Raw genomic sequence first — 27099 nt, forward strand, 5'->3', positions numbered from 1 at the left:
GTACAATATCAGAGCCCAGGAGACAGGCGCTGTTTGTTCCAATGTGTGCCACAATACTCAGTTAACTGCACCCGGTCCCCTTCAATGGTTCCCGGAACAGCCTCTCTAACAAGGCCTCCAGGCTTACATGCTGAGTGATCACTGTGATCCTTCCCGACCCTTGTTGCCACTTCCAGAAAAGGCCCTTTAATTGTCATATATTTCACTTGCCAAGAATCAGTCAGTGGAAGGTGGTACCTCAAACTTGTTGGTTAGGGTAATGGGAGTAAAACCTCAAGTTCTCACTGGTTCTTACCTCTATGATACAGGACATGTCACTCACACTCAAGTGGATGAATGGTAATATACCCTTTATGTCCTGTAGCAGAGACAGTATCAACAGGAGAGGATAGTACTTGAAGTATCTATGGCCCATGTTTCTCAGTTGCTCACACAACACACCAATTTCCAGCAGTTTTCACTAGGTTGACAGTTGACAGGGCAATTTCTTGCTGCTTACAAACAGCAATTAACTCATCCTGTGCCTGACAGCAGCATTCACAGTGGGACTCTAGTGTGACTATACTCTGGTTAAAATTACTTTGTGACTGATATTTCAGGAAGTTGAGTGGTAGGGGTGGGGTCTCAGTTGATCACAGCTGTTTCTTGGGCTCCACACACTTACTGTGCTGCCTGTTCTACTAGCACAAGCCTTACCAGGCGATGCAGATGTGCCCGCATGGTTTGGGAGGGGTCCAGGTGGGGCAGACAGCAAGCACTGGACGGGAGAGAAAGAACTGCTATACATGTAGAGATTTTTGAGTTTATCAGCATCTTATGACAGTCAATCACCAGCTGCTATCAGCCAGAGTCTACAACATGACCACAGGTTTCAGTTTAACTAGACTTGTTCCACTCTTTTGCAGAATTGCAGGTTCATCATTGACTTCCAAGAACAACGAAGCTGTTGGCGATTACAGAAAAATAACCTCCCACAGGGAAGTGTGCTGACTCCAGCTCTGTTCAATACATACATAAATGACCAATGCATAGCACCCAGCAGCAGGAGCTTATTGTATGCCAATGACCTTGCTCTAGCCACACAGAGCAAAGATTTTGAATCACTGGAGGACATCCTCACAAATGCCTTTCACAAATGCCTTCAAACATCTTTCCAGATACTACAACACAAACCATCTCAAACCAAATCTCTCAAAGACACAAGTTAGTGCTTTTCATTTGAGAAACTGGGAGCCTAGTTGCAAATTAAAAATAGTGTGGTCAGGTGTTAAATTAGAACACTGTCAGACTTCAAAATATCTTGGAATGACACTTGCTAGATCTCTTGCTTCTAGAAGCACTGCATGAACTGAAGGTCAAAAGTTTCCACCAGCAACAATCTCCTACAGAAACTGGTTGCACCACAGTGGGTATAGTCAACCTGAAACAATATAAACTTCTGCGACGACACTGTGCTATTCTATCACAGTGTATGCACGTCATGTTTGGTATGATTCAACATATGCTTAACAGGTGGACATAGCTCTCAATGACACATACAGAATCTAACAGGTTGTTTGAAATCCACTCCAGTTGAATAGTTTTACCACCTCACAGGAATAGCACCACTACCTGTTTGAAGAGAAATAACTGTGAATGAGGAAAGAAAGACAGTGGAACATGAGAGAACCCATCCTCTGTATGGGTATGAACCACACCCACAATGAATGCAGTCAAAAATATATGAAATAATGGAAAGGTAAAAAAATTGGAAAAATAGATGGATGGTTTTAAGTTACATTTAAACTGCAGAAAATGTTTCTCCACAGAACGGAGGCCTGGGGCAAAAGATTCATGACGTATTATATACAAAATTACTGTTTTAAACTTCATACACTCCTGGAAATGGAAAAAAGAACACATTGACACCGGTGTGTCAGACCCACCATACTTGCTCCGGACACTGCGAAAGGGCTGTACAAGCAATGATCACACGCACGGCACAGCGGACACACCAGGAACCGCGGTGTTGGCCGTCGAATGGCGCTAGCTGCGCAGCATTTGTGCACCGCCGCCGTCAGTGTCAGCCAGTTTGCCGTGGCATACGGAGCTCCATCGCAGTCTTTAACACTGGCAGCATGCCGCGACAGCGTGGACGTGAACTGTATGTGCAGTTGACGGACTTTGAGTGAGGGCGTATAGTGGGCATGCGGGAGGCCGGGTGGACGTACCGCCAAATTGCTCAACACGTGGGGCTTGAGGTCTCCACAGTACATCGATGTTGTCGCCAGTGGTCGGCGGAAGGTGCACGTGCCCGTCGACCTGGGACCGGACCGCAGCGACGCACGGATGCACGCCAAGACCGTAGGATCCTACACAGTGCCGTAGGGGACCGCACCGCCACTTCCCAGCAAATTAGGGACACTGTTGCTCCTGGGGTATCGGCGAGGACCATTCGCAACCGTCTCCATGAAGCTGGGCTACGGTCCCGCACACCGTTAGGCCGTCTTCCGTTCACGCCCCAACATCGTGCAGCCCGCCTCCAGTGGTGTTGCGACAGGCGTGAATGGAGGGACGAATGGAGACGTGTCGTCTTCAGCGATGAGAGTCGCTTCTGCCTTGGTGCCAATGATGGTCGTATGAGTGTTTGGCGCCGTGCAGGTGAGCGCCACAATCAGGACTGCATACGACCGAGGCACACAGGGCCAACACCCGGCATCATGGTGTGGGGAGCGATCTCCTACACTGGCCGTACACCACTGGTGATCGTCGAGGGGACACTGAATAGTGCACGGTACATCCAAACCATCATCGAACCCATCGTTCTACCATTCCTAGACCGGCAAGGGAACTTGCTGTTCCAACAGGACAATGCACGTCCGCATGTATCCCGTGCCACCCAACGTGCTCTAGAAGGTGTAAGTCAACTACCCTGGCCAGCAAGATCTCCGGATCTGTCCCCCATTGAGCATGTTTGGGACTGGATGAAGCGTCGTCTCACGCAGTCTGCACGTCCAGCACGAACGCTGGTCCAACTGAGGCGCCAGGTGGAAATGGCATGGCAAGCCGTTCCACAGGACTACATCCAGCATCTCTACGATCGTCTCCATGGGAGAATAGCAGCCTGTATTGCTGCGAAAGGTGGATATACACTGTACTAGTGCCGACATTGTGCATGCTCTGTTGCCTGTGTATATGTGCCTGTGGTTCTGTCAGTGTGATCATGTGATGTATCTGACCCCAGGAATGTGTCAATAAAGTTTCCCCTTCCTGGGACAATGAATTCACGGTGTTCTTATTTCAATTTCCAGGAGTGTATATTGGGTATGAGGAAATAATCACAGAAGAATCATATTAAATACAGAGTTATGAACTTCTAAGTGCAGTATCATTCTACTGAGCTTCTCAGTGTATATTTACAAAAGAATTATACTTCCACAACTGTCCACCCACTTAGAAATATTCTCCCAGCAGATAGAGAGGAGTGAAACATATTGTTTTCAATGTTTGTCCCTGTAGCACAAAATCGTTACAGGCCATATATGGGTTTCTACTGAAATCATCTACTTGGCACACTGTAGGTGTCATAATCCTTTGTAAACAAAATTTAGAAATGCTCTATATATCTTTGCTGCATGGATCTAAAATACACTAATATCTAGGTCATAAAGAACCAGAAATAATTTAAACATAGTCATCAAACAATAGAAATCTTAGATTTATTTCATTACTGTCTAGGTAGCTGCAACTGACAAATGTCTGAATTGTCTTTGTGAGTCTATGATGATTATTAAACAACAATACTTAACTGAAAGTTGGATATTTGAACCATTTAAACTCAGTAGCATGTATCTAAACACTAATGAGTGGAGTGGTTTGTACATAATGTGCTCCTTACCTCCTCCATATCATAACCATCAATGGTTACAAGGACTGAGTACCAACCAACACTTCCTGGAGTCCAAGTAGCACTATATGTACCATCACCATTTGGCCGTACCAGCATATTCTCACTTGAACGTTTTACTGCAGGTGATGTGTACCGCAGTTCTTCAAATGAGTAATTTTCATATGCCTGTACAGAGAGTTACACAAAGTAGAATGAAACATACATAAAGACAGGTATTTCATTTGTTAATGTGTCTACTACACTCACACCAAACACAAGACATTGAAAGTACCTTCATCAGACTGATGGCATAGTAGCACATCTTATCTTTCACTGTCACCTCATAGGGTACATCAAGGGTTGGATGTGCATGACCACCAAACGTTAGTGCATCAGGTTGACTTATTCGACGCATTTTGCGTCCCTGGTCACTGCTTCCTAGTTCTTTTTTGTCAATAGGAACTGCTTTCACCTCAACCTACAGAGAAATGTGTTGAGATAAATGTAAATAACAATACCAATATGTTAACAAGTTTCTTACAACACAGCAAATATTGTCATACAGAGCACATGCAATGGCTCAACAACAGATTTCTTTCTATGAACAGTTCCTAGGGTAAATGATTTCACCTGGCAGCTATATACACGGCAGCTATATACACAGATATATAAGGTGATATATAAGTTGACAGATATATAAGTGGACTGTGACAGGATACTCAAACTATGCAGAATATTTCTGACTAATTCTGAAAAAACTGTCCCATCTGCACTTCATCAGTACATGCTTTATTCATTCATATTCAACCAGAATATATTCAATTTCATATTCATTTCACTTATAAAATGCCTCAAATAAAGTAAAGTTGAATAAAATGCTTGAAAGGCTTAAGAGACTGGAGATAAGTACAATGAGAGGTGAGTAAATCACAGCAACTATAAAATCCAAATGCAATAATAAAAATTAAGAACCAGTATGACTAGTTCACACTAAAAATGTGTAATGCAAATTGGAGTTGATCATCAATGTTTTTGTGTATGCAGAAGAAGCAACAGAAGAACAAGAAGAAAATCTGGGACTATTAAAAGAGCAAAGTATGCACATACTAACACTAACATTAGCACGTAAGTCCTTCTGGTGGAAAATAAAGAGGACTTATAATAAATGTTAAATGAAATGAATAGGTAGTTGAGAACAAAATTCAAGTTAAGGAAGAAGAACAAAATAAAGATGAAACCACGAAGATTAACAGAAGAGAGAATACCAGCATTCTAGACACAGGACTGGATGAAAACACAGAGGAAGAATTTTCTGTTTGCAGAACATGGGCAATGTTGATGACAAGGAAGATGATCACTTGGAATGTGGTGCAGTGGAAGACTGTTACAAATTAAGCGGAAAGATAAAACAGGGAAAACAGAGTGGAAATAAATGGCTGGGAAACTCTTACCAAGAGAAGGGAGATTTGGAAAAGTAGTTAATACAGTAAACAAACTTCTTAATGTGTCTGACAGTATATTTAGGATATTGGCTGCTATAGATGTGGAGCAAGGTAGAAAGAAATAAACAGTATTGTCAAATTATCCTAAACACACACAATTAAAATGGGTTGATGGATAGTGGATAGCTATAGCTGGCATGTCAAATGTGAGACTGCAAAAAATATGAATTACAGAAATGGAAAATCTAGGATGGAATAACAACAATATGGAAAGGGTGCTTCTCATTACAAAGAGGAGGTGTTGAATCACAGACAAATGCTAAGCCCTTCTTCAGAAGTAGAAAAAACACACACACAGACGCACGCACGCACACACACACACACACACACACACACACACACACACGCACATTCAGAAGTAGAAAAAAAACACACACACACAACACACACACACACACACACACACACACTTACACACACACACACACACACACACATGAACACTGTCGTTTCTGGACACTAAGTAAGACTTCAGCAATTTAAAGAACTGCAACAAATTTTTGCTGAAACTGTTACAATATTATGTACATACCCTAAGATTTGGAACATGCACTAAATCCCCGTATTGGTCACGGGTCAGTACAGTAACAATTGCTGGCCAGCCACAACGCATGTCATCCCGACTATACAGAACCTCACACCGTGCTGGATCTACATATGATTCCGGCTGCAGCCAACGTGACAGGCGACCACCACTTGAACCAGGGGTGCACTGTACTAAGTCCTTCAGAAAGAGTCGTTCATTGGAGTGGCAGCTGAAACATGGTAGAATACGGTTTAATTAAAAAAGCAACAAAAGACAGAAATTTTATATCGCAAATTATTACATTAATCCATCACCTGGTGAAATTATTTTAAATAAGCGAAAAAGCCAGGAAACTGACAGACTTAAAAATATCTCAACTATTCAATGAGCAGTCTGTTATTATTTTTTCTTTTCACTTGTAAACATACAACTATTCCATCATCTTGGCTAGATAAATAGCACTATCATGCATAGCAGTTCCTAAAATTGTAGCCTCTAACACAGCAGATCTCTGATCAGCAAGACAACACAAATAACACCTAAACAGACAAATCAACTGCAATGCATAGTACTGTCTAGTTGCTTCAGTGCACATGTATCAAAATGTACAGACATATGTAGTGATCATGTAAATATCATGTGGATAATATAGTCATTCCAAAATATTATCTGTGCTTTATATCTTTTCTTTCTGGATAATTCTCGCATTTTTAACAGTGAAAATTCATTTCTTAAATACAGACCAATGTATCAAAAAAAGCTTTATTGCTGTGACATTGTTATTGTAATATTTTTTTTTTCATGGCAATGAGATTGAGAATTTCTCTCTTTGTTGCCATTCTCACTCTTTTTCGAACTGGAAGTCACAATCATCGTAACAATTAACAACCACCAGCCATCGAAATTTGTTACATTATATCTACAGCTCCACTCTGAAAACCACTGTGAAGTGCATAGTAGACAGGACAACCCATTCTATGAGTTATCAGGGTGCTTCCCATTTCACTCACATGTGGAGTGTGGGAGGAATGAATATTTAAATGCCTCTTCACATGCTGTAATTAATCTAATCCTATCCTCACAATTCCTATGGTAGCAATATCCAGGAGGATTTAGTAATTTCCTACGTCGCCATTTAAAGCCAGTTCTAAGAGCTTCATATGTAGGCTTTCTTGGGATAGTTTACGTCTATCTTTAAGAGTCTCCCAGTTCAATTTCTTCGGCATCTCTAAGACAGACTCCCATGGGTCAAAGAAATCTGTCACCATTTGTGCTGCACTTCCGTGTATACATTAATATTTCCTGTTAGTCCTATTTGGTATGGATCTTATAAACTTGAGCAGTATTCTAGGATGGCTGTACAAGTGATCTGTAAGTAATCTCCTTAGCAGACTGAGCATCAGTCTTCTGACTGGTTTGATGCAGCCTGCCATGAATTCCTCTCCTGTGCCACCTTCTTCATATCAGAGTAGCACTTGCATTCTATGTCCTCAATTATTTATTATTTGCTGGTTGTATTCCAATCTCTGTCTTCCTCTACAGTTTTTGTCCTCTACAGCTCCCTCTAGTACAATGCAAGTCATTCCCCGATGTCTTAACAGATGTCCTATCATCATGTCCCTTCTCCTTGTCAGTGCTTTCCACGTATTCCCTTCCTCTCCGATTCTGTGCAGAACCTCATTCCTTACCTTATCAGTCCACCTAATTTTCAACATTCATCTGTAGGGCCATATCTCAAATGCTTTGATTCTCTTGTCTTCCAGTTTTCCCACAGTCCATGTTCCACTACTATACAATGCTGTGGTCCAAATGTACATTTTTAGACATTTCTTCCTCAAATTAAGATTTATATTTGATACCTGTTGACTTCTCTTAGCCAGGAATGCAGTGTTACAGCCAGGTAATTGTACAATCTGAACAATTACAACTGTGACTCATTGATATTATAGTCAATACACACTACATTTTTTCGTTTTGCAAAGTGTCCAGTTTTACAATTCTGAATTTTTAAAGCAAGTTGACAGATTTTGCACCATTCTGAAATCCTACCTAGATCTGACTAAATATTTGCGCTGATTTTTTCAGACAGTACTTCACTATAGATAACAGCATCATCTGTGAAGACTCTGAGATTATTACTGATATTTAAATACACTATTAATATTTAAAACAATAATCATTACTGACAACAAACTAGACTGTCCCGTTGTCTCTCTCGGTAAAAACATCAATTTGTATGTTTTATTGATTATAACCAAACCACCCCAAAAATGTTTTGACATGAATGTTAGAAAAATCCATTACCATTAAAAAACATATAAATTTTTTGGAACCCAAGTGAAACACATTTGCTGTATAAGAACCAGTGTATAACATGCATCATAACAAAATGGAATGAAACGGATGATATTAAGCATTAGGTTTACGAGTTTTTGCTTATATTCTTTCTCAGATAGTTAATTTTTTTTTTTACTCTTATTAACATGATAATATCCTTAACATCTGTTTGCTCCAAAATTTATGAACACCTTCTCAGTTCAAATGTAATAAATTCCTTGAGAGGAAAAACTTCAGTCTGCAAATCATTATGCTTTTAGAAAGCATTGCTCATGTGAAACTCAGCTTGTCCTTTTTTCACATAATACCCCATGAACTATGAATGAAGGGTAACAGGCAGATTCCATATTCCTAGATTTCCAAAAAGCTTTTGACATGGTATCCCACTGCACACTGTTAAAGAAGATATCAGAGTATGGAACAGGTTCACAGATATGTGTGTGGCTTGAAGACTTTTTAGTAACAGACTCAGTACATTGTCCTTGATGGCAAGCGTTCATCAGATCCAAGGGTATCAACAGGAGTGCCACAGAGAAGAGTGATACGGCTGCTATTATTTTCTAAATACATGAAAGATCTGGCAGACAATGTAAGCAGCAATCTACAGCTGTTTGTTGATGATGCTGTGGTTTATGGGAATGGGTCATCATTGAGTGACTGTAGGAGGATACAAGGTGAATTACACAAAATTTGTAGTTGGTGTAATGAATGGCAGCTAGCTCTAAATGTAGAAAAATGTAAGTTACTGTAAATGAGTAGGAAAAACAATCCCATGATGTTTGAATACAACATTAGCAGTGTGCCACTTCACACAGTCACATTGATTAAAAATATCTAGGTGTAACACTGCAAAAGGATATGAAGTGGAATGAGCATGTAAGGATGGTAGTAGGGAAGGTGACTGGTTGACTTCAGTTTATTGGGAGCATCCTATAAAAATATGGTTCATCTGTGTAGGTGAAGAACCCTAGAGTGGCCCATTCTTGAGTACTGCTTGAGTGTTTAGGATTAAAGGCAAATCAGAGGCAGGTTGCTAGATTTGCTACCCATACTATGGAGATGCTTCAGGAAATGAAATGTGAATCCCTGGAGGTAAGGTGGTGTTTTTCAAGAAACATTATTAAGAAACTTTTGAGACCCGGCATGCAAAGCTGGTTGCAGAACGATTCTACTGCCACCAACATATTTTAGAGTTAGGATCACAGAGAAATGATAAGAGAAATTAGGGCTTGTACAGAGGCATCTTTCCCTTGCTCTTTTTTGAGTGGAACAGGAAGGAAAATGACTAATGGAAAATGACGCATTGTACTGTGGCTTGCGGACTATGTATGTAGATGTAGATGAGTGTGAGCTAGTCATTCTAATCTCCCCACCTCTTAAAACTTATTTTTTAATTCTTCGCCGGGGCTCTACCTGAAAAAGTAGCTCCAAAATAGCACATATATTAGAGGATCATCCCTTAAATTGTTCATGGAGCCAACATTCATAAGCAACACGCTGGCATCAAGAAGACAGCACTATAACACTTATTAGTTGTTAAATATATAAATTTACATTACCTCTGTCTGTCAATCTTTGTGCATACTTTCAGTGGAGACTTTTATGTTCATATGTCCTTAATTATTCATGCACAATATTGTCTTCATTAATTTGAAAGATAAATTAGATCTTCCTAACTTTGAGGCTTTTTGAAATGAATGAAAATATAATTTAGCAACAATTAGGACATGTTGTTGTTGTTGTGGTCTTCAGTCCTGAGACTGGTTTGATGCAGCTCTCCATGCTACTCTATCCTGTGCAAGCTTCTTCATCTCCCAGTACCTACTGCAACCTACATCCTTCTGAATCTGCTTAGTGTATTGATCTCTTGGTCTCCCTCTACGATTTTTACCCTCCACGCTGCCCTCCAATGCTAAATTTGTGATCCCTTGATGCCTCAAAACATGTCCTACCAACCGATCCCTTCTTCTAGTCAAGTTGTGCCACAAACTTCTCTTCTCCCCAATCCTATTCAATACCTCCTCATTAGTTACGTGATCTACCCACCTTATCTTCAGCATTCTTCTGTAGCACCACATTTCGAAAGCTTCTATTCGATTCTTGTCCAAACTGGTTATCGTCCATGTTTCACTTCCATACATGGCTACACTCCATACAAATACTTTCAGAAACGACTTCCTGACACTTAAATCTATACTCGATGTTAACAAATTTCTCTTCTTCAGAAACGATTTCCTTGCCATTGCCAGTCTACATTTTATATCCTCTCTACTTCGACCATCATCAGTTATTTTACTCCCTAAATAGCAAAACTCCTTTACTACTTTAAGTGTCTCATTTCCCAATCTAATCCCCTCAGCACCAACCAATTTAATTTGACTACATTCCATTATCCTCGTTTTGCTTTTGTTGATGTTCATCTTATATCCTCCTTTCAAGACACTGTCCATTCCGTTCAACTGCTCTTCCAAGTCCTTTGCTGTCTCTGACAGAATTACAATGTCATCGGCGAACCTCAAACTTTTTACTTCTCCATGAATTTTAATACCTACTCCGAATTTTTCTTTTGTTTCCTTTACTGCTTGCTCAATATACAGACTGAATAACATCGGGGAGAGGCTACAACCCAGTCTCACTCCCTTCCCAACCACTGCTTCCCTTTCATGCCCCTCGACTCTTATAACTGCCATCTGGTTTCTGTACAAATTGTAAATAGCCATTCGCTCCCTGTATTTTACCCCTGTCACCTTCAGAATTTGAAAGAGAGTATTCCAGTTAATGTTGTCAAAAGCTTTCTCTAAGTCTACAAATGCTAGAAACGTTGGTTTGCCTTTTCTTAATCTTTCTTCTAAGATAAGTCGTAAGGTTAGTATTGCCTCACGTGTTCCAACATTTCTTCGGAATCCAAACTGATCTTCCCCGAGGTCCGCTTCTACCAGTTTTTCCATTCGTCTGTAAAGAATTCGCGTTAGTACTTTGCAGCTGTGACTTATTAAACTGATAGTTCGGTAATTTTCACTTCTGTCAACACCTACTTTCTTTGGGATTGGAATTATTATATTCTTCTTGAAGTCTGTGGGGTATTTCGCCTGTCTCATACATCTTTCTCACCAGATGGTAGAGTTTTGTCATGACTGGCTCTCCCAAGGCCATCAGTAGTTCTAATGGAATGTTGTCTACTCCCGGGGCCTTGTTTCGACTCAGGTCTTTCAGTGCTCTGTCAAACTCTTCACGCAGTATCTTATCTCCCATTTCTTCTTCATCTACATCCTCTTCCATTTCCATAATATTGTCCTCAAGTACATCGCCCTTGTATAAACCCTCTATATACTCCTTCCACCTTTCTGCCTTCCCTTCTTTGCTTAGAACTGGTTTGCCATCTGAGCTCTTGATATTCATACAAGTGGTTCTCTTCTCTCCAAAGGTCTCTTTAATTTTCCTGTAGGCAGTATCTATCTTACCCCTAGTGAGATAAGCCTCTACATCCTTACATTTGTCCTCTAGCCATCCCTGCTTAGCCATTTTGCACTTCCTGTCGATCTCATTTTTGAGACGTTTGTATTCCTTTTTGCCTGCTTCATTTACTGCATTTTTATATTTTCTCCTTTCGTCAATTAAATTCAATATTTCTTCTGTTACCCAAGGATTTCTATTAGCCCTCGTCTTTTTACCTACTTGTTTCTCTGCTGCTTTCACTACTTCATCCCTCAAAGCTACCCATTCTTCTTCTACTGTATTTCTTACCCCCATTCCTGTCAATTGTTCCCTTATGCTCTCCCTGAAACTCTGTACAACCTCTGGTTCTTTCAGTTTATCCAGGTCCCATCTCCTTAAATTCCCGCCTTTTTGCAGTTTCTTCAGTTTCAATCTGCAGTTCATAACCAATAGATTGTGGTCAGAATCCACATCTGCCCCTGGAAATGTCTTACAATTTAAAACCTGGTTCCTAAATCTCTGTCTTACCATTATGTAATCTATCTGATACCTTTTAGTATCTCCAGGATTCTTCCATGTATACAACCTTCTTTCATGATTCTTGAACCAAGTGTTAGCTATGATTAAGTTATGCTCTGTGCAAAATTCTACAAGGCGGCTTCCTCTTTCATTTCTTCCCCCCAATCCATATTCACCTACTATGTTTCCTTCTCTCCCTTTTCCTACTGACGAATTCCAGTCACCCATGACTATTAAATTTTCGTCTCCCTTCACTACCTGAATAATTTCTTTTATCTTGTCATACATTTCATCAATTTCTTCACCATCTGCCGAGCTAGTTGGCATATAAACTTGTACTACTGTAGTAGGCATGGGCTTTGTGTCTATCTTGGCCACAATAATGCGTTCACTATGCTGTTTGTAGTAGTTAACCCGCACTCCTATTTTTTTATTCATTATTAAACCTACTCCTGCATTACCCCTATTTGATTTTGTATTTATAACCCTGTAATCACCTGACCAAAAGTCTTGTTCCTCCTGCCACCGAACTTCACTAATTCCCACTATATCTAACTTTAACCTATCCATTTCCCTTTTTAAATTCTCTAACCTACCTGCCCGATTAAGGGATCTGACATTCCACGCTCCGATCCGTAGAATGCCAATTTTCTTTCTCCTGATAACGACGTCCTCTTAAGTAGTCCCCGCCCGGAGATCTGAATGGGGGACTATTTTACCTCCGGAATATTTTACCGAAGAGGACGCCATCATCATTTAATCATACAGTAAAGCTGCATGTCCTCGGGAAAAATTACGGCTGTAGTTTCCCCTTGGTTTCAGCCGTTCGCAGTACCAGCACAGCAAGGCCATTTTGGTTAATGTTACAAGGCCAGATCAGTCAATTATCCAGACTGTTGCCCCTGCAACTACTTAAAAGGCTGCTGCCCCTCTTCAGGAACCACATGTTTGTCTGGCCTCTCAACAGGTACCCCTCCATTGTGGTTGCACCTACGGTACGGCCATCTGTATCGCTGAGGCACGCAAGCCTCCCCACCAACGGCAACGTCCATGGTTCATGGGGGGAGGAATTAGGACATGTCTGATCAAAAAGCTTATGGAAACTGGTGCAGCTTTGCAATACTAAAAATTATTTTTTTTTATTTAAACTGTAATGAACTATTTATATACTAACTTTGTTGATCTTATAGATATAAATAGTGACACCTGATAATTTGTGCGTAAGAAAGGAGTCTGATTTGAGATCTGGATTTGATTTGCAGGCAAGTTTAGCCAGTTTTCTGGTAAGCCAACTGTTTGTGCAAAGGTTTGAGTCCTGGCACTGGCAGAAATTTTCTGGTATTGCTGAAGATAGTTATCATTTTAGCCAAAAGTAAAAAAAGAATTCTGACTATTTTATAAAGATATATTTTAGAAAAATCTAGTTTCAGTAATGTAATTAAATAGTGACTTCCCATCTCACAATTCTTCACTAGCCAATTCTATTGCATATGCATTAGTTGTGCATATTTACTCTATTTACTCAAGTGATGGTAGTTAAATGTATCTCAAGCACATAGTAGTGGTAGGTTTTTCAAACAGGAGTCTACATGATGTACAAGGATGTGCACTACCAGAGAGAGTAAGATTCTAAAACTTTCATTGTTTAAGGAAATGTGTCTTGCCCCATGCAATAAAATTGAAAGGAACTTTCTTATCTCAAAAGGTTAATGGTTATGAATTTTAATAGTTTGTACAGACATCTCTTTTCTTATTCATATTTAATTAAAGTGAATGTTTGTCATTTTATTAATGTTGGCTTCCAAAACTAAAGTTGAACAAAATGTGTTTTAAAAGCAGCATTTCTTGGACTGATTGGTTAAAGTGTAACTCAGATACAGAGAACAAAACAGAATGTGGGGAAAAAACACCACAGTGATTGCTAAAATTACAGTACTTTCCATCCAACTATGCAATGTTACACCTCCAAGTTAGAAGAACCACAGCAGTCAGTCCTAGAATTCTGTAACGAATAAAAGGGCTGTCTGTACCCCAGGGAGAGACCATGTGACAGCCCAAAGTGACCCCCCCCCCTTCCTGCCATGACCTTGTGGATGCCTATGGGCACGCAACTGAATACTTACAGAATGTTTCAGTGCAACGAGCAGTTTGTGTCTAACATCACTCATGACTGACTAAGAGAATCAAAACATAATGTGAAACAAAGAGAAGGCTTTATGTCTCACTCAGAAATTCTAACACAACTCAGGATAGGGAGCACTACAAAGTATACTGTAACATTGTGAAGAGTGTCATTAAGAAATCCTAGAGCATGTTTATTAGATCTGTAATTAACAAATCAAATAATAAAATAAAAACTATCTGGAAATGGTCAAAAGGGAGACAGGAAAAATTACAGAAGATACAGACAGTATCGAAGTATGTCATAATGGAAGCATGGTAGATAAAGGTGATATGATTGCCAATACCTTCAATAACCATTTTTTGACAGTATCAGATCAAATTGGTTGTCAAGGGTCTAGAGTTGAAGTCTTCTACAACAAGCAGTGCAGAACAAAATTAGTCACATGCATGTACCCTATATTACAGCCAAAGAGATTGAGAAGGTAATAAGGCAAATGAAAAATAAAAATTCCACTGCTGCGGATAATATATCTATCAAAGTACTGAAGCACTGCTGCAAATTTACTCAAGAAGTTTTCTGTCACATATCAAATGTATCCATAAATCAGGGTACTGTCCCTAATAGACTCAAATATGCAATTGTAAAACCACAGTTCAAAAAAATGTGATAAAGCTGATGTTTCCAACCGATGGCCAATTTCATTCTTAACGAGTCTCTCTAAAATCCTAGAGAAACTAATGTTCAAGAGGATCATGGCTCATCTTAATAAAAATAAAATCTCTAATAAAAATCAGTTTGGATTCCAAAAGGGTACTTCAACTGAACACACCATTTTCTCATTTCTCAATCAACTCCTTGAATCTATAAACAATAAAATGTCACCAGTTGGAATCTTCTGTGATTTTCCTAAAGCATCTGACTGTGTAGCTCACAAAATTCTACCTACAAAGTCTGAGTACTATCAATTAAATAGTAAAGTAAGGATGTGGCCCGAGTCATATCCAGATAACAGATAGTAGTATTGAACAATTCTGCAGTGGCACCTGCCTGCTCTGACTGGGACACAGTAAGATGTGGAATGCCACAGGACTTGGTGCTTGGTCCATTTCTTGTTCCTCATCTTTATCAATGATCTGTCATGCTGTATGACACAAAAAGCACATTTCACCCTGTTTGCTGATGATGCAACCATTATGACTGATAAAACACCCAACTGCAGTCTAGAGAACACTGCAACTGCTGTTTTCAAAGAAGCTCTAGAGTGGTTCACTTCAAATAGTCTGTCACTCAATGTTATTCATGACTCAACTGAAAATATTGAAATAAAATGTGGTGACAAAAAATATTGAGAGTTGAGTCTTCCAAATTCCTGGGATTACATATAAATAACAACCTAAACTCGTCAGTTCACATCAATGACCTATGTAAAAAACTGAATACAGAAGCATTTTCCATTTACTTAATTTCATCCGTTTGTAACGTGGAAATAATTAAAGTTACATACCTATGATATTTCCATTCACTTATGACATATGGCATCATATTTTAGGGTAACCACTCATGAGCAAACAATGTCTTTATTGCACAGAAAAGAGTCAACATGGATAGAGTACACCCCAGATGCTCTTGCAGAAACTTATTCAAACGGCTTGGAATCCTCACCATGCCATCTCAGTACTTTTTTTTTTAAATACGTGCTTTGTGAACAGTAATCATACAATTTACAAAGCAAACAGTGAATATGATGATCACAATACAAGACTTAACATGATCTTCACAAGGATATAAAAAATCTCAGCATGGTACATAAAGAAGTACATTATTCAAGAACAAAAGTATAAAATAAACTTCCATTTCATGTTAAACCAGTCACTGCGGAGAAGACTAAATTTAAAAAATAGTTGAAACTCCTATCTTATGAATCGTTCTTTTTATTCTTTAGAGGTATTTTTTGATAGTGTGTAACAATTAGTACCATGTGTTTAATTTTAAGCATTCCTACAAGAACAGGTAGCACTGGCAAATCAATTGATGACAGAATGCTTTTTATATCTATTAGAACGTAAAACTTATAATTTGTTTGTGTAATCATTACTACTACTATAATCTGTGTCGTTTAAATACTTGAACCTCGTGGTATCTGTTTACATACGATTTCGTTTGTAAGTATCATTACAATTTAGATATGGTTATTACTGTAATCATCTGACATGTTCTACAGCGATAAACTCGCATCAAGGTTCGATGGAAAATACATAAATCAATCAAATTATTCCATACGACATTAACGAAGTGCAAGTATGTACCTTAAGCAAACTTTCTTGTTGTAGTATACCTCAACGCGACAACTTCGCAACGTGGAAAACTTCGCAGATTTTTGAGGACGATTACTTCTGACACATCGCTTAGTTCCTGAACTAACCAATAAAGGGGCCGCTGCTTGCATCACGTGCATGAGTCGTTCAACAATTGCCATTTTGCGCGCTTAGAAGATTGTTACATCTTTGCAGATCTTTATCGGTGTTTATATGTTCAACGTGAAGAAATATTTTTTGGTAGTGTTCAAAAATGTCCCATCCTGGTCAATCGGTCACATCTGTCAAAAAACCACTCTTTATGCTTAATAGTGTGTCTAATTGTCTTTCATAACCAGTTTTACCTGTAAAGATTTAGACTACTTTATCACTTGGTAGTTTTGTACGGAAAGCTTGGTAGAAACGAGACAGCTCTTCCAAATTAGAATATTGTAATTTTCTCAATTTTTTTCCGTACCTCGTACTTTTTATATGCCAAGGCGCAATAGGACCAAGATGGAAAGCTGAATGTATTAAACTTTCTGTCTTTGCTGAGGAGTGAAAAACCAGCTGAGAGGTTTTATATTCTGCTCAGAAACATTGAAAACGGTGTATTTCCATTAAATGACACTAGGGCGTCAGTCTACATTGAGCAATAATAATAAAGAAGTGAGCCTCAAGAAGTTCCTTTGGCTTCTGTGGAGACGTAGAAAAAAAAAAAAAAAAAGCTTTTACACCTCAAATAAATACGATGAAGCTATACTTAGTGTGGAAGATACACATACAATTGACTCTCCTAACAATGAAATGTGCAGAAAATTGGCTTCTTCTGATAAAAATTTCAGTATTTTCTTCGATGGCTGAAGTGTGTGAAATCAAAAAGATATTCTAATGTTTTGAATATTTACATGTGCGGATCTTTTCAGTAAAGGGTTTCTATAGTTTCAATAATCTTTCCTTCCTTTTCTGTGATTTTAGCTTGCATTAACACAGATGGAAAGGTTGTCCAGTTTCTGGAGGTAACTTTTGTCATTGATGGTTGCAATTTTTCTAAGTTGCCGTATAAATGTTGTCTTAAGTTGTCACGTTTCCACAGATCGTGAACTAGAGATACGGAGTAATTTTTTGAAGTCTTTTTATGGACAACAGTTAGTACAGTAAATGAAAAATCAAAACAGGCAAACTTGTACCTGTTCGCACTATATTACTTGCGTGTACACTGTCTAAAATTAACACAGTAAAAGTGAAGTGTGGTGCCCGGAAAGAAACCATTCGGCTTTTTTCGAACACTGCTGACTTGCCATTGTTTACGCCTGCCCTTCCCCCCCAAACACACACACACACACACACACACACACACACACACACACACACACTTTGCCACCGACACACAGTGTATTCCTTTGAGTAGAGTACTGTGACGATGAACTTCAGCACAGACGGTGGTGCGCCAATAGCCAGCAAATTGCCTTTTACACGCCAGAGTGCATTAAACAGCGTCATACCGGATAGATGACATGAGGGTATCATGAACAATTCCAGTTGTTCCAAAACTGGATGCTCTTCAACAACGCCTGCGGCAAGTTATCAGACGCACACCAAGAGCAGCATTCCAACAAGACAACGCTCGTACACATGTACTAAAGGTCCGAGACGTCTCCTCCGCTCTACAGCTATCAAATGTTCCTCCGTCTGACATGTCTCCTGAACACGCCGTAATTCCTATGATCAGCGACTCGTTCGTCTTGTAGAGAACACAGTTGCATTTTGAACTTATTGTTAGTTATTTAGTCACTCTAGCCTAAACACACCTGTCTAATCTAACGATTTCATGGTATCTCAGGATTGTCCCTGAGATGTCTCGTAGCGTTATGTTGACAAAATGCTTCCAGCATCTGGACAGCTACTTCTGGAACTCCAATACGAGCTGTTTACCAAAACTAAATGGGAACTTTTGTTCGTTAAAAATGGAACTTTGTGTAAGCGGTAGAAGAACGACTTGCCCGAAAGGCAAAGCCCAGAGGAAGTCCTTGGCTAACACACGAGATATCAAATACGAGTACAACCGATAAACAAAAGTACAGCAAATGAAGGATGCGAAACGAAATAATGATGTCAACCCAACATGAGATTGAGAGAGCTGCAGAATGACAATGAAGGAATGGGTAGAAAAGAAATGCAAAACTATAGAAACGTACATGACCAAAGAGAATATAAATGCAGCATATAAAAACGCCAAGGAAATACTTGGTGAAAAGAGAAGCAGATTTATGAACATCAAGAGGTCAAAGGCAAGCCAGGACTAAGCAAAGAAGGGCAAGCTGAAAGTTATATATAGAACAACTATATAAAGGAATGAAATTACATTTATAGCATTTGTAGACAAAAAAACTTACCAATGTTAACTGAAATCTACTCTGCGAAACTCTGAACTCAACAGGGATAAAATACACAGAACAAGTGAAGGGAGTGAGACAGGGTTGCAGCCTATGCCTTGTGTTACTGAGTCTGTACATCCGACGAGCAGTAAAGGAAACAATGGAAAATCTGGATAGGAAATCGAAGTTCATTAACACTGCAGTTCTGTTAAAGACGGCAAAAGACTTGGAAGATCAACTGAAGCAACTGGTTAGCGTCTTGCAAAGAGATTATAAGATAAATATTAACAAAAGCAAAACTAGAGTACCAACTGTAGCTGAATTACATAGTGTGATACTGTAGGAATTAGATTAGGAAATGACACATTAAAGGTCGTAAACGATTTTTGTTGTTTGGGCAGCAAAATAACAGACGATGACAGAAGGCAGAAAACGAAGAGTGGCAATAGCAATAAAATCTTTCCTGAAAATGACAAACACATTGACATAAAATGGTCGAATACAGATATAAGCGTTAGTTTGCCTGTCCTGAACCTGCTTGTGTGGCGTGTAGAGCCGGCCGCGGTGGTCTCGCGGTTCTAGGCGCTCAGTCCGGAACCGCGCGACTGCTACGGTCGCAGGTTCGAATCCTGCCTCGGCATGGATGTGTGTGATGTCCTTAGATTAATTAGGTTTAAGTAGTTCTAAGTTCTAGGGGACTGATGATCACAGATGTTAAGTCCCATAGTGCTCAGAGCCATTTGAACCATTTTTTGTGGCATGTAGTCTCATATTAAAGCAAAATGCAGTCTTTAAACAGTGGAAATAACAAAATAATAAAACCTTCTGGAATGTGGTGCTACAGAAGAATGGTGGTGATTTGATGACTAGATCGGATAACGAATGAAGATGCACAGATTCGAAAAGAAAAGAAATCTGTGGCACAACTTGAATAAACGAAATGATCGGTTGATGGGAACGTCCTTAAGCATAAAAAATAGGCCGTTTGGTAACAGAGGGAAGTGAGTGAGTGTGTGTGTGTTTGTGTGTGTGTGTGTGTGTGTGTATGTGTGTGTGTGTGTGTCAAAACTGAAAAGGAAGGCCAAGGTTTAACTACTACAGCAGCAGGTTCAAATGGATGTAGGTTGTAGTGTTTGTGTGTGTGTGTGTGTGTGTGTGTGTGTGTGTGTGTGTGTGTGTGTGTGTGTATCAAAACTGAAAAGGAAGGCCAAGGTTTAACTACTACAGCAGCAGGTTCAAATGGATGTAGGTTGTAGTAATTACACACTGGTTAGAGTAAAGTAAAGAGCAGTATCAAATCAGTCTTCACACTAAAAATCACAACACAACTCTCCAAGAATGCACACGCATTACCTTGTTTTATTCGCTGTGAAAAAAAGAAGGAAGGTTAAGGTTTAGGGCCCCGTCAAAGACAAGGTTATTTAAAATGAATACTTACAACACGATGAGAAATGATAATGCTCTTACATAAGAAGTATTATTTGTACTGTACAAGCGAACACTTTCATAAAGTTCAGAATAGTTTTAATTTTATTTCTCACTTTGAGTACAACTTTTTTTTTTTTTTTCTCTCTTCATCTGGTAAGTGGCAGGGTTCGCCCACTACGGGGAAGTCGCTAAACAAAACTTCGCAGTTATTTATTTATCTTTTGCTGTTGCGTTTGCGCAACCCTAATGCATTAAAGATGTATCCATCGTATGTCTGTGAACTGTCTAGAATTCATTCTTTACAAGATTATGGAAAATCACCTAAAAACCAGCTCGAAGCTGCCGTGTGGAACACGTGCGGATTCGAACAACGTCTGGCATACCGGATACGAGTGTCAGGACATCGTCGACGACAATCGGTTTCAAACCCGAGTGCACTTGTTGTTGACAAATAATGCAAGTATTGTTCTCGCAAACAAAGTTGACACTCCGCGCGGTGGCTGATGGGAGCGACTGTAAATAGGAAATGCCTTTACGGTCGCTCCCATCAGATACCGCGCCGAGTGTCTACTTTGTTTGCGCGTGTAGTATCTACATCTACATCTACATGATTACTCTGCAATTCACATTTAAGTGCTTGGCAGAGGGTTCATCGAACCACAATCATACTATCTCTCTACCATTCCACTCCAGAACAGCGCGCGGGAAAAACGAACACCTAAACCTTTCTGTTCGAGCTCTGATTTCCCTTATTTTATTTTGATGATCATTCCCACCTATGTAGGTTGGGCTCAACAAAATATTTTCGCATTCGGAAGAGAAAGCTGGTGACTGAAATTTCGTAAATAGATCTCGCCGCGATGAAAAACGTCTTTGCTTTAATGACTTCCATCCCAACTCGCGTATCATATCTGCCACACTCTTTCCCCTATTATGTGATAATACTAAACGAGCTGCTCTTTTTTGCACCCTTTCGATGTCCTCCGTCAATCCCATCTGGTAAGGATCCCACAGCGCGCAGCAATATTCTAACAGAGGACAAATGAGTTTAGTGTAAGCTGTCTCTTTAGTGGACTTGTTGCATCTTCTAAGTGTCCTGCCAATGAAACGCAACCTTTGGCTCGTCTTCCCCACAATATTATCTATGTGGTCTTTCCAACTGAAGTTGTTCATAATTTTAACACCCACACACAAATTGAATTGACAGCCTTGAGAATTGTACTACTTATCGAGTAATCGAATTGAAACAGATTTCTTTTGGAACTCATGTGGATCACCTCACACTTTACGTTATTTAGCGTCAACTGCCGCCTGCCACACCATACAGCAATCTTTTCTAAATCGCTTTACAACTGATACTGGTCTTCGGATGACCTTACTAGATAGTTAATTACAGCATCATCTGCGAACAACCTAAGAGAACTGCTCAGATTGTCACACAGGTCATTTATATAGACCAGTAACAGCAGAGGTCCCAGGACGTTTCCCTTGGGAACACCTGATATCACTTCAATTTTACTCGATGATTTGCCGTCTATTACTACGAACTGCGACCTTCCTGACAGGAAATCACGAATACAGTCGCACAACTGAGACGATACCCCATAGGCCCGCAGCTTGATTAGAAGTCGCTTGTGAGGAACGGTGTCAAAAGCTTTCCAGAAATCTAGAAATACGGAATGAACTTGAGATCCTCTGTCGATAGCGGCCATTACTTCATGCGAATAGAGCTAGCTGCGTTGCACAAGAACGATGTTCTCTGAAACCATGCTGATTACGTATCAATAGATCATTCCATTCGAGGTGATTCATAATGTTTGAATACAGTATATGATCCAAAACCCTACTGCAAACCGACGTCAATGATATAGGTCTGTAGTTCGATGAATTACTCCTACTACCCTTCTTAAACACTGGTGCGACCTGCGCAATTTTCCAGTCTGTAGGTACAGATCTATCTGTGAGCGAGTGGTTGTATATGATTGCTACGTAGGGAGCTATTGTATCAGTGTAATCTGAAAGGAATCTAATCAGTATACAATCTGGACCTGAAGACTTGCCCGTATCAAGCGATTTCAGTTGCTTCGCAACCCCTAAGGTATCTACTTCTAAGAAACTCATGCTAGCAGCTGTTCGTGTTTCAAATTCTGGAATATTCCATTCGTCTTCCCTGGTGAAGGAATTTTGGAAAACTGCGTTCAATAACTCCGCTTTAGCGGCACAGTCGTCGGTAACAGTACCATCGGCACTGCGCAGTAAAGGTATTGACTGCGTATTGCCGCTTGTGTACTTTACATACGACCAGAATTTCTTCGGATTTTCTACCAAATTTCGAGACAATGTTTCGTTGTGGAACCTATTAAAGGCATCTCGCATTGAAGTCCGTGCCAAATTTCGCGCGTCTGTAAATTTTAGCCAATCTTCGGGATTTCACGTTCTTCTGAACTTCGAATGCTTTTTCCGTTGCCTCTGCAACAGCGTATTTCAACCAGTTTCCGAGCAAACGTGGCTAAGGGTGCTGCACGCAATGTTCATATGAAGTCGGGTAATTCGCAAACGGCCATTGGTCACAGCGGCACGCAAAGCTGCACGTCTTCAATGAGCCAATATAGAAGCTGGAGGCATGTAGTGTAGTCCAACGAGTCGTGATTTTGTCTCTTTTCAAATGATACAAAGCACTAAATGGCCCACAGTCCAGTGAGGCGTTTAGCCAGCAGTGTGTGAAAGGAGTAGTTCAGAGCAAGGGTGCTTTGGGGTGTTTTTCGTACCATGAGTTGGGCCCACTCATTCAAGTTGTCGTGAACATCAACCAGAACGTCATCTAGGAAAATGGGGTTTACTATCTGTAATCCGCGTCGTACTTGCACGATATTGCGATCGTGTAACTCGCAGTCTTTATTAGGTGCTCCTTCTTGCACGATATTTCGACTGCTGTGACTTATTAAACTGATAGTTCGGTAATTTTCACATCTGTCAACACCTGCTTTCTTTGGGAATTCCAATCCCAGAGAAAGCAGGTGTTGACAATTGTGAAAATTACCGAACTATCAGTTTAATAAGTCACTGCTGCAAAATACTAACGCGAATTCTTTACAGACGAATGGAAAAACTGGTAGGAGCTGACCTCGGGGAAGATCAGTTTGGATTCCGTAGAAATGTTGGAACACGTGAGGCAATACTGACCCTACGACTTATCTTAGAAGAAAGATTAAGGAAAGGCAAACCTACGTTTCTAGCATTTGTATACTTAGTGAAAGCTTTTGACAATGTTGACTGGAATACTCTCTTTCAAATTTTGAAGGTGGCAGGGGTAAAATACAGGGAGCGAAAGGCTATTTACAATTTGTACAGAAACCAGATTGCAGTTATAAGAGTCGAGGGACATGAAAGGGAAGCAGTGGTTGGAAAGGGAGTGAGACAGGGTTGTAGCCTCTCCCCGATGCTATTCAATCTGTATATTGTGCAAGCAGTAGAGGAAACAAAAGAAAAGTTCGGAGTAGGTATTAAAATCCACGGAGAAGAAATAAAAACTTTGAGGTTTGCCGATGACATTGTAATTCTGTCAGAGACAGCAAAGGACTTGGAAGAGCAGTTGAACGGAATGGACAGTGTCTTGAAAGGGGGGTATAAGATGAACATCAACAAAAGCAAAACGAGGATAATGGAATGTAATTGAATTAAATCGGGTGATGCTGAGGGAATTAGATTAGGAAATGAGACACTTAAAGTAGTAAAGGAGTTCTGCTATTTGCGGAGCAAAATAACTGATGATGGTCGAAGTAGAGAAGATATAAAATGTAGACTGGCAATGGCAAGGAAAGCGTTTCTGAAGAAGAGAAATTTGTTAACATCGAGTATTGATTTAAGTGTCAGGAAGTCGTTTCTGAAAGTATTTGTATGGAGTGTAGCCATGTATGGAAGTGAAACATGGACGATAAATAGTTTGGACAAGAAGAGAATAGAAGCTTTCTAAATGTGGTGCTACAGAAGAATGCTGAAGATTAGATGGGTAGATCACGTAACTAATGAGGAGGTATTGAATAGAATTGGGGAGAAGAGGAGTTTGTGGCACAACTTGACTAGAAGAAGGGATCGGTTGGTAGGACATGTTTTGAGGCATCAAGGGATCACCAATTTGGTACTGGAGGGCAGCGTGGAGGGTAAAAATCGTAGAGAGAGACCAAGAGATGAAATCACCAAGCAGATTCAGAAGGATGTAGGCTGCAGTAGGTACTGGGAGATGAAGAATCTTGCACAGTATAAAGTAGCACGGAGAGCTGCATCAATCCGTACTGGGAGATGAAGAATCTTGCACAGTATAAAGTAGCACGGAGAGCTGCATCAATCCAGTCTGAGGACTGAAGACCACAACTACAAGAACAACTCGTCATCTTCATCATGTGCTTCCTTAGACTCAAGAAGCACATGATGAAGATCGGGGGATTACTGCCATAAAACCCGATTTTGCAAGATGACATCGGCTTGCCGGGAAAGCCTAAAGACCTAGACGGTGCCGGCCCGTGTGGCCAAGCGGTTCTAGGCGCGTCAGTCTGGAACCGCGTGACCGCTACGGTCGCAGGTTCGAATCCTGCCTCGGGCATGGATGTATGTGGTGTTCTTAGGTTAGTTAGGTTTAAGTAGTTCTAAGTTCTAGGGGACTGATGACCACAGATGTTAAGTCCCAAAGTGCTCAGAGCCATTTGAACCATTTGAACCTAGACGGTAAGGAAGAGTTACTTTTCTTCTTCATCTTTGTGACGGATATCCTGTAGATACCCCCCCTGTCCGCAGCTCGTGGTCGTGCTGTAGCGTTCTCGCTTCCCACGCCCGGGTTCGCGGGTTCGATTCCCGGCGGGGTCAGGGATTTTCTCTGCCTCGTGATGACTGGGTGTTGTGTGCTGTCCTTAGGTTAGTTAGGTTTAAGTAGTTCTAAGTTTTAGGGTACTGATGACCATAGATGTTAAGTCCCATAGTGCTCAGAGCCATTTGAACCATTCTTTTTAGATACCCCCCACGCGTGGTCTGATGAACACACAGCCACAATATGGTACAGCGAAATACCCGCTAAATAGCTCGCTCTTAATCGAAATGTCTGGCACTATTTGTGACAGCCGGTGAAATGTAGCAATCAACGTCCGTACATTTTGGTAGCTCTATGGTATTCTAACCATGAATGAGCGTCCTCGCCGATCTGAGACTGGGGGCGGTGTTATAAGGTATTAGCCTGTTTTATCCGCTGACCTTACAAAGCTGATGAAAACAACAGGCTTGCTCTGCTTCAGTTTAAACTACATGTGCTGCACTCGAAATACTATCTGGAAACATTACGTGTAGGGCAGAGACACGAATGTGAAAGAGAATGTTAAAGCAGCATACAGAAAGCTGTTAAAAGGGAACAAAGAGAACTTCCTTATAAGTAAGGTAAACAATATTCCTGAGAATGCTGCTGTAAGTTTTTCATTCTTATCGCAGAATGCTGGCCCGACCAACAAGTCACAGAGATGTACGAATCGGTGGTGCAACTAATTTTGTTCTCCGTAGATCTGTAGTTTGAAACGGGGCGATTTGAAATATTTGATGTGGTACCACTGGTCCTAATAAACATCTCATCCTTCATTCTTCACCCTCCCACTTTAGATCATTTTCCTATACCTTTTTATAATATGTAAATTACTAACTGGTATATGTATATGTGCCAACAGCCTTGTCGCAGTGATAACACCGGTTCCCGTCAGATCACCAAAGCTAAGCGCTGTAGGGCTTGGCTAGCACTTGGATGGGTGATCGTCGAGGTCAGTCGAGCGCTGTTGGCAAGAGGGGTGCACTCAGTCATTGTGAGGTTAATTGAGGACGTACTTGACTGAAACGACTGGGAAAGTGGTAAGGTGACCACATGCCCCTCCATATCCACACCCAGTGACGCCTATAGGCTAAGGATGACACGGCGGTCGAACTATACCGTTTGGCCTTCTGCCGCCAGTTCGACCGGAGATATGTATATACAGACTCAAACTATGCTGAATAAGATACTCCATATGAAAACACTGAAGGAATAGATTTGAACCTAAAGTAATATTCTTAATATATGTTTTATTCGCAAAGCTAAGCTTAGTCTGTTATTTTACTTTAGCTCAAGGTTTCATGGTAACTCTGTACTGTTATAACTATTGCTGGGTGTATGAAAAATATTGCCTAAACTGAAAATACATAAACAAAAAATTCCTTTTCCCATAAGAATAGTTGATTTTGATGTGTACAAGGAATAAGGAAGGAAGCCTGAAATTTTGCGTATCATCGACGGCGGTGTCATCAGAGGCGGAGGACAAGTTCTGATTATGACAGGATGGCGGAGGAGATCGACCCTGCCCTTGTCACGCGAACGATCTCGGCATTTGTCTTAAGCGATTTTAGGGGAATCACAGAAAACCTAAACCTCTATTGCCGGACGGGGACTTGAACCGTCGCCCTCCACAATTCGAAAGCGAATCCAGTGTGCTAACCTTTGCATCGCCTTGCTTGATAAGTGGACAAAGCCGTCACGATGTATCGTTCAGTAAAAGTAATACGCGCTTATCTGAAGACAGCTTCCTGCTCGCTGCCGAGCGTCTCGTCAATTTCGCCAGTTGAGGTAGAACCATTCTAAACATGAAAGCTGATTTGAACACCGCAGTGCTTTACTAGGGATGA

The 27099-nt window shown here is 40.4% G+C and overlaps 1 protein-coding gene and 1 pseudogene across 1 annotated transcript in view; one reads left to right on the forward strand and one right to left on the reverse strand.

Moving 5' to 3' along the window:
* Window positions 1-6148, reverse strand: part of LOC126481958 (E3 ubiquitin-protein ligase MYCBP2-like) — a gene marked incomplete at its 5' end in the record, with an annotated part of 333248 nt that extends 327100 nt beyond the window's left edge. Inside the window, 3 exons of the mRNA XM_050105921.1 lie at window positions 3878-4054; window positions 4161-4346; window positions 5903-6148. Coding sequence (XP_049961878.1) covers window positions 3878-4054; window positions 4161-4346; window positions 5903-6148 — 609 coding nt within the window. The remainder of the gene's footprint in view (window positions 1-3877; window positions 4055-4160; window positions 4347-5902) is intronic.
* A 19958-nt stretch (window positions 6149-26106) lies between these two features.
* LOC126482935 (5S ribosomal RNA) lies at window positions 26107-26225 on the forward strand (annotated as a pseudogene).
* Window positions 26226-27099: the final 874 nt, after the last annotated feature.

This window comes from Schistocerca serialis, chromosome 5 (genome assembly GCF_023864345.2).
Source record: "Schistocerca serialis cubense isolate TAMUIC-IGC-003099 chromosome 5, iqSchSeri2.2, whole genome shotgun sequence".
Lineage (NCBI taxonomy): Eukaryota > Metazoa > Arthropoda > Insecta > Orthoptera > Acrididae > Schistocerca > Schistocerca serialis.